The sequence below is a fragment of the Cydia amplana genome, chromosome 10, assembly GCF_948474715.1.
Source record: "Cydia amplana chromosome 10, ilCydAmpl1.1, whole genome shotgun sequence".
NCBI classification, from domain to species: Eukaryota; Metazoa; Arthropoda; class Insecta; order Lepidoptera; family Tortricidae; genus Cydia; species Cydia amplana.
The window spans coordinates 12,432,169-12,440,325 of NC_086078.1; the positions used below are offsets into that span (position 1 = coordinate 12,432,169).

At 38.6% G+C, this 8,157-nt stretch overlaps 1 protein-coding gene across 1 annotated transcript; it reads right to left on the minus strand.

Annotated features, from left to right (window-relative positions):
* Positions 1-914: 914 nt before the first annotated feature.
* Positions 915-4,168, minus strand: LOC134651840 (uncharacterized protein K02A2.6-like). The gene is made up of 2 exons (XM_063506959.1): positions 3,929-4,168; positions 915-3,552 (listed from the first exon to the last, which is right to left on the minus strand). The coding sequence occupies exon 2, from the start codon at positions 3,029-3,031 to the stop codon at positions 977-979; it is 2,055 nt and encodes a 684-aa protein (XP_063363029.1). The 5' UTR covers positions 3,032-3,552; positions 3,929-4,168; the 3' UTR covers positions 915-976.
* Between the last annotated feature and the right edge of the window lie 3,989 nt (positions 4,169-8,157).

Here is an 8,157-nt window from a genome sequence, read left to right on the forward strand (position 1 = left end):
CCTTTAAAAATCCAACTTTTGTGTAATCAATTTGATTTATACGGTAGGTTCTGTCTAGAACGCGTTTCTTTTTTGATGGTGGTGGGGCACCTATATTCAGCTTTTGAATTTCTATCATTGAATATTTTTGCTCCTTTATTAAATTGTTTGAAAGGTTGTAAAAACCGGTGTGTTTTTTGCCCACTATTGAATTTATTCTGTGGTGCCAAGATTCCGCGTTATTTTGTGTTTTTAGTTTATATAGCTAAATAGTCGTAGAGTGGTCACTCTATCGTCATAAGCAAGCATATTTAGTCCCACAGCTGTCATAAAAAAATATATTAAACGACGTTTTAGTCGGAAAAGTATCGTAAGTTCTCGATTTGTAAGTGCGATTGCTTGTAGAGTGATCATAATCCAGACGTTTGTACGACTAATGAGTCGAATTTTAATTTCTGAGTAGTTATATGACTCATTTATAATTAAAAGCACTAGCTTACAACTTAAAACTCCTAAGCCCGACACAATACGGCCGCCATCACCCTGATGTTATTACCAATTTGTTAGTTGAGATAGGTTACTATTATATCTTGGATTAAAACTACTTAATTTTGTAGATTTATTTTATTAGAGCTTAACCACACACAAGGTATGACACTGCAGAAGAGAGCGTTCCGTTTCACACATACTACACTCTCCCGGACTAATTCTAAAACTAATCTAGTTTTACTTAAGTCTAAATACATCGCAAAGGATTATTCCTTAATCCTATTGTAGCCTTAAATGAACTACATCAGTATAGGGTGCTTTGAACCACTCTACATAGATTGGTTAATGAGTTGTTCACAACAATTACATATCTTGGCATCATTTATAAATAAATACAAGTTCAACTTGGCCTACGATATTAAAGTTGTTCACAACCATTAAGTACATATCTTGGCATCATTTATAAATAAATACAAGTTCAACTTGGCCTACGATATTAACCTTAACTCTAATTACTATCGACATCATCATTACAATACACTATTTGGTCAATATGACGTTTCCAATTCATACCTTGAACCTCAATTATATAAGTTAAATCTGGGACAGATTCTGACACTATTTTGCCTACTGTCCAAGGTTTATGGCCTTTTCTATAGTCTCTAACCATCACTTTTTGTCCTGTTACAAATTTAACTTTTCTTTTACATACCTCTCTCCCCTCCCTTTCAGATAGAGTTTCAATTACAGGTGGAGGTTTAAGGCAGCTAAATCTATTCCTTAATTCCCTCCCCAGCAACAAACGGGCCGGAGTTTCACCTGTAGTTCTTTGAGGTGTGGTTCTATAATCAAACAAAAATAGATTGACTGCAGAGTTAATACTGCATCCACTCTCTCTTATTTTGGTAACAGCTGATTTAAAAGTTTGTACAAATCTTTCCGCAGCACCGTTTGTCGCTGGGTGGTAAGGTGGCGCAAATATTTGTTTAATGTTATTCTCTTTACAATAGTTGTTAAATTCCGTACATGTAAACGTAGTCTGATTATCTGTGACTAGTTGGTCCGGATATCCAAACCGGCTGAATAACTTATCCAATGTATCAATTGTTTTAGCAGCCGTCATGCTTGACATTTCAAAAGCCTCCGGCCATTTACTGTAGCTGTCTATAATTACTAAATACATTTTATTATAATATGGGCCCAAAAAATCTGCGTGAAGTCGATACCATGCCGTAGGTGGCGTTGGCCATGCTTGTGGGGATTTTATGGGATTTTTAAGATTTGATAAACAGATGATACATGACTTTCCGATGTTTTCTATTTCTGAATTTAAATTTGGCCACCAAAAATAAGACCGTGCAATTTCTTTCATGCGAATAATGCCAAAATGTGTTTTATGTAAACTTTTTAACACAGCTTTTTTATTTATTTCTGGAATTATTACTCTATGTCCCCAAAGTAAACAGTCGTGATCCACACTTATTTCATTTTGTCTATTATAAAATGGTAAAAATTCAGACTTAAGGAGTTTTTTACTAGGCCAACCTGTTCTACAATATTCAATTATTTTACTTAAAAGTAGATCCTTTCCTGTATTTTCTTGTATTATTTTGAAATTCAAGTAGTCTATTTCAGAGCTGTTTGTATATAATACATGCATCAAATTATCTACCTTATATATTGGATGGACATATTGGTTGGTACATTCTGTATTATCAGGATTTCTGGACAAATAATCTGCTGGATTATTGTTAGTTTTTATGTGTTTAATTTTGTAATTAAAAGCTGAGAGAAATATAGCATAGTGTTGTAGGCGCTTGGCAGCCATTTTTGGTATACCTTTTGTTGGTCCAAAAATCCTGACCAGTGCAGAACTGTCTGTTTCCAATTCAAATTGTCGGCCATAAATATAGTTGTAGAACTTGGTGACCGCAAACACTATTCCCATGGCCTCCCTGTCTATGGCAGCATATTTTTGTTCAGTTGTGTTTAATTTTTTGCTTGCATATGCTATCGGCTTAACTATACCATTGTGGTCCCGGTTTGACAAAACGGCAGCTAGCCCATAGTTTGAGGCATCACAAGTTACTATTATTGGGAGGTCCGGGTTGAAATGTCTCAACTTGTCTGCAGAGGCTAATTTATTTTTAATTGTGTCAAAAGACTTTTGACAGTCCGCTGTCCAGTTAAATTTATTTATTTTAGTACATTCATATAATGGACTAAGAATCTTAGCCATGTCCTTTAGGAACCGGGAGTAATAATTGACTTTACCTAAAAATGATTTTAACATTGTTAGATTAGTTGGTGCTGAAACATTTAACAATGGCTCAATATTTGATTTTATAAGACTCATCCCCTCTTTATTTATGCGAAAACCAAACACATCTATGTGGCTAGTGAAAAGCTTACATTTTTCAGGTTTCAATTTGAAATTACATTCTTGTAGTCTATTAAGTACTTTGACAAGCGTTTCATAAGTTTCTTGCAAAGTTTTCCCTGCCACGTAGATATTGTCAATAAACACAATAGTGTTTGGTATGCCAATTAGTTTTTTACACATTAGTCTTTGAAAAGAACCAGGGCCAGTATTGACTCCATATGGTAAGTATTTGTACTTATATGTTCCAAATTCTGTTACAATGGTGGTTAACAATTGGCTCTCCTCAGTCAAAGCAGCTTGTAAGTAAGCTTCCCGGAGATCGAGCTCGCAGTAGTATTCTCCCTGTTTTAAAGTTTCAAAAATGTCCTCCACATGTGGCAGAGGGTAATGGTCTATTTCCAAATTTGGATTTAAAGTGACTTTATAGTCCCCACAAAGTCTTACAGAGCCGTCCGGTTTTATAATTGGTACTACCGGTGTACCCCATTGACTCTGTTCGACTGGCACTATGCGACCATTCTGCTGTAATCTATCAATTTCATGTTTTACCTTATCTCGAAGTGCATATGGAACACGACGAACAGGCAGAAACTTTGGTATGGCATCTTTTTTTAATTTTAATGAAATTGCTTCACCTTTAAATGCACCCCACCCCGGGCTGAATACTGCTGCGAACTCCTGTTCAATTAGTTGTTTGGCATCTGAAACATTTTTTACCAATACATTAGGATTACAATAAGCTACATTTTTAAAATTTGGGGGCCACATATTTAATTGACTTAACCAATCACGACCCATCAAACAAGGTGTTGAGTCATGTGACACATATATATTTAATTCTTTGTATATATTATTATACTGCACTGGTACATTACGAATAATGCCCAGTGGCTGGGATTCTGATTGGTCGAAATTTCGAAATATGGCTTTACATTTTTCAATAGTATATTCTTTTAAATATTTTTTGTGGTATGCCAGAGGCATCACTGACACTTCAGCACCGGTATCCACTTCAAACTGCACTTTCTGTCCATGACCTATTGTCAGCTCTATTAAATGTGGTGGAATCCTACTTACTCTGTCAAATGTATAAGTTTCATATTCTTCATACAAGTTTTTTACTTCTTCCAATCCTTGATCCTCTTTGTTTTCTTCTTTTGTCACGTCCAACATATTTGTCTGTCGATACTTCTTTGGGCACATTTTATATATATGACCTTGTTGACCACATTCCGAGCAAAACTTCGTTTTCAGTGTACAATCTTTTTTTACATGGTTGTTTTTTCCGCAACAGAAACACTTCGCATTATTATTATTTTTCTTTGCGGGTGCCTGCCGCTGTCTTGGTATATTGGATTTGGGTTTAACATATGAAATTTGTCTTTCTTCTTCTCCATTGGCTTGCTTATATGCTGACTCAACTGTTTTTGCTAAGTTTATAAGGTCTTCCAATTTTGTCTGTGCACCTTGTTTCATCAGTTCAAATTTAATTAGCTTAGAGTACACTCCGTCAACAAGTTTTTCTTTGATCTGGTCGTCTTCATCTTTGAATTGGCATTTCCGAGATAATTTTCGGAGATTTAACACATACTCTTCTATTGACTCCGTAGGTAGTTGATTGCGTCGTCTAAACTCGGCTCTGTCTAACAGTGGTGTCTTAGTTAATTTATATTTTTCTCGAAGCGTGTCGCATAACTCTTTGTAAGTTAATGTTATTGGTTTTTTTGTCTTACACAGAATTTGTAATGTTTCAAACACATTTGGGGTTATTTTAGTAATAAGCAATGCCACTTTTTTATCTTCTGTCACATCATTTAAGAGTATTAAAGATTCTAACTGTTGCTCGAAGACCTCCCAATTGTCTCCGTTAAATGGTTTTATTTCGTAGTTTGTCATGATCTTGTGTTTTAAAATTTTAGGTTGACTTTGTTCCTTATTTTGGTAGTAATCACTTAACAACTTCCGTAGCGCGTCCACAGTTGGATTTTGCGGGCACTGTAAACCTTCTTCATTTAATATCTTTATTAAAATGTCTTTTCCACACCGGTAAATGTAACTTCTTTTTCCTTGTTTTACCAAAGATATTAGCACATCAGCGTCTTCTGTCAATTTATTTTTATTCTTACCCTCCGTGACATCTGTCATAATAACGTTTCATTTCACGTTCCGTCGGTCCATGAATGTGGGTAATATAATAACGATTTATCAAGGTACCTTTTAATTTGTAGATACCTCAAAGTGCGTTTGCCAACGCCATTAACCTCGCCTTTTTAAGTAATTGATTTCTTACTTGTGACCGATTTTATGCTCTTCTGCTTAATTTAGTCGATGCACCGTGCTGTCCGAGTGTCCTCGTCGCCACTATTATATCTTGGATTAAAACTACTTAATTTTGTAGATTTATTTTATTAGAGCTTAACCACACACAAGGTATGACACTGCAGAAGAGAGCGTTCCGTTTCACACATACTACAGTTACATAGTTTATTAATTCTGCGATTTTATGTTATGCGATGGTAAGTTTCTGTTTAATGAATTTATGCGTAAATAATATTCTGTCTCAGCACAATTAGGTCTTTCCAAATTATGCGTACCAACCATTCGGCTTAGTTTAGATATGCGTAATAGCATTCTGGGACATATATTTATGCGACATCAGTTTCTGCGTATCTACTATTATGGCAATACTGCGTATGCAATTTTGAATTATTCCAAAATAAATTATGCGTATACAAGGGGAACCTTATGAAATGATGTTGCTCAGAACTAAGTAGGTAACTCAAATTATACTTAGTCACACCAACCAAGATACCAAACCAGCCAAACCGAGATATTCAAGTTAGTTTTGCATCATAGTTTTGGACTATAGTTGAGTTGTACGGTTGTACGGTGCCTACTTATTTTTATTAGGTGACAAAGTAGGTGACGTCGTTTACATTTGGTATAGATTATGAAAGCAAATAAAACTTCGGATTCATTAGCATGAACATAACTTTTAAATTATTTATTTTATAACTACTGAACGAGAATTTTGGCGCCATATTTTTATGGTGGATGATTACAAAGTATAAGCTATACTGTTGAATGAAGCTCATCGGTCTGTAGGCGGGTAACGGGACAGCGGCGCCAGCGCCGGGCTAATTCTCAATGGCTGAGCAAGCTGGGTCGAGTATAGTTCTTCGGGAAACCAGTGAGACGTGACCTGGTGATCGGAAACAACTATGAGTAATCGCAGAGCGTTCTTATTGTAGTTAATCAAGCTGATGGACTCGTCCGTGCTAGGTTAGCGATTTGAATGACATTCATACGCTTGCGGTGCAATATCGCTTTGCAACTGTATTGTACTACATTCAAAACGTCTTAAACACAACAACACTGTTGTGACATGAGATGTTCTGCGTTAAAACGGAGCTGAAGCACCGTCTCGCAATTGGGTGTCGAGGTGTCGGTTTTGGGATGTCAAGTGGCTTAGGGCATTTGTCTTGTTAAGCTGAAGGTAAAATCAACATATCATGCACTTGGAACTGGAAACAGTTTAAGGATTTTGTGTTCATAAGCATATAATACTTTAAATGGTCTGGAAAAATAAATCACATTTTATCAAAGCCTTCGTTTCGTGGTCTTAGGACTTACCTAGCTGTTTATTATATGTATCGTCTAAAATGTAAATATTGTTGTGAATCACAACTTGTGATGATGAAACCTGCTTCTCAAGGCAGCCGGTATCATCATCACATCCATATTTGACAATACTTTTAGTTGGGTTTGAGCTGGTATTGTGATGCTCGGTTGTCGTAACTCATCAACTCTTCCGTTGATGAACTATTACGACAGCAAGAACCATTCCGGCAAGACACATTTTCAGTATTACGCGGATTGGGCTAATAGTTGATTCGTTCAGTTTTGGGAATATTTCGTTTCGTTCTGGGACTAAATTTGTAGGGCGAGAACTGGGATTTCCCGGGTAGCCGGTTCCGTTACTGAATTATGGAAACCAGTACCGGGAGCACACCTACATTCATTGTATTTTCTACTCTCTCGCGGTATTTACCAACTTCCCGGTGACTGAAAAATCTCTCCTCATCAAAATATATGTACTTTCATTTTCATTTGAAAATTTTATGACGTATTTAATGACGTTGCCAAGCTTTTGCCAGCACTACGAGCTATTGGGTTAGAGGTGAGTTCCTCAAAGTGTGAGTTGTTTGCTTGCAGCCCCCTGGCGTTAAGCTCCTTGTCCAAATTTGAATCTTTGCTGCCGGGCGTAAAGGTTATCAATAAGGCATTTTTTAGTCTTCTTGGTGCGCCAATTTTCCCTGAAGGCGTGAGTTCGATGCTTCAGGCAAAGACATCCGCTTTGGGGTCTTCCTTTGAACGTTTAAAGCATTTATCGGCTCATGTATCTCTTACGCTACTGCGTAACTGTTTCTCGATGCCGCGCATAACTTATTCTCTGCGGACGGCGCCCACTTGGATGTTTAAGCAAGACACAGAGGACTACGATACCGTGCTCAAACAGGGTCTGGAAGGTCTATTAAACATCCAATTGGTTGATGAACAATGGCGCCAGGCAACACTCCCTATTCGGTATGGGGGTTTAGGTATTCGCCGTATGCATGACATTGGAATTGTCTCGTTCCTCGCTTCCTCTCATGCTTCGGCGGGCCTTGTTGCGAAGATTCTCTCCGTGAACAGTGGCAACATCTGCCTTCCTTTCCTGCAGGAGGCCCTTGATGAGTGGTCGACTCGGTCGTCTGGTGGGACGCAGCCGGACGATCCTGCTTTGCAGAGACTCTGGGACGACACCTTGTGCGAGCTAACATATTCGCAATTGCTGGCTCAGGCGGTTAGGGTTGAAGATGTGGCTCGTCTTAAAGCGGTAGGACAACCTGAATCGGGGGCCTGGTTGCAGGCACTGCCTTCGCCACATTTGGGGACTCTACTGGACAATGACACCCTGAGAGTAGGAGTCGCCTTACGGCTGGGTTCCAAGGTGTGCGAGCCCCATCGCTGTATATGTGGAATGGCGGTGGAAGCGAATGGGCACCACGGCCTGAGCTGCTCCCGGGCTGCGGGGCGGTTCCCGAGACACCATGCGATCAATGAATTAATACGTCGTACCATGGTCTCGGCGAACGTGCCTTGCATTCTGGAGCCTCAAGGCTTAAGCCGTACAGACGGGAAGCGCCCGGACGGCTTAACGCTGGTTCCGTGGGCCAAAGGCCGCTGCTTGCTCTGGGATGCAACCTGCGTGAGTACTTTTGCGCCTACTCATCTTGCTCCCGGTAGCCGGCTGGCAGGCGCAG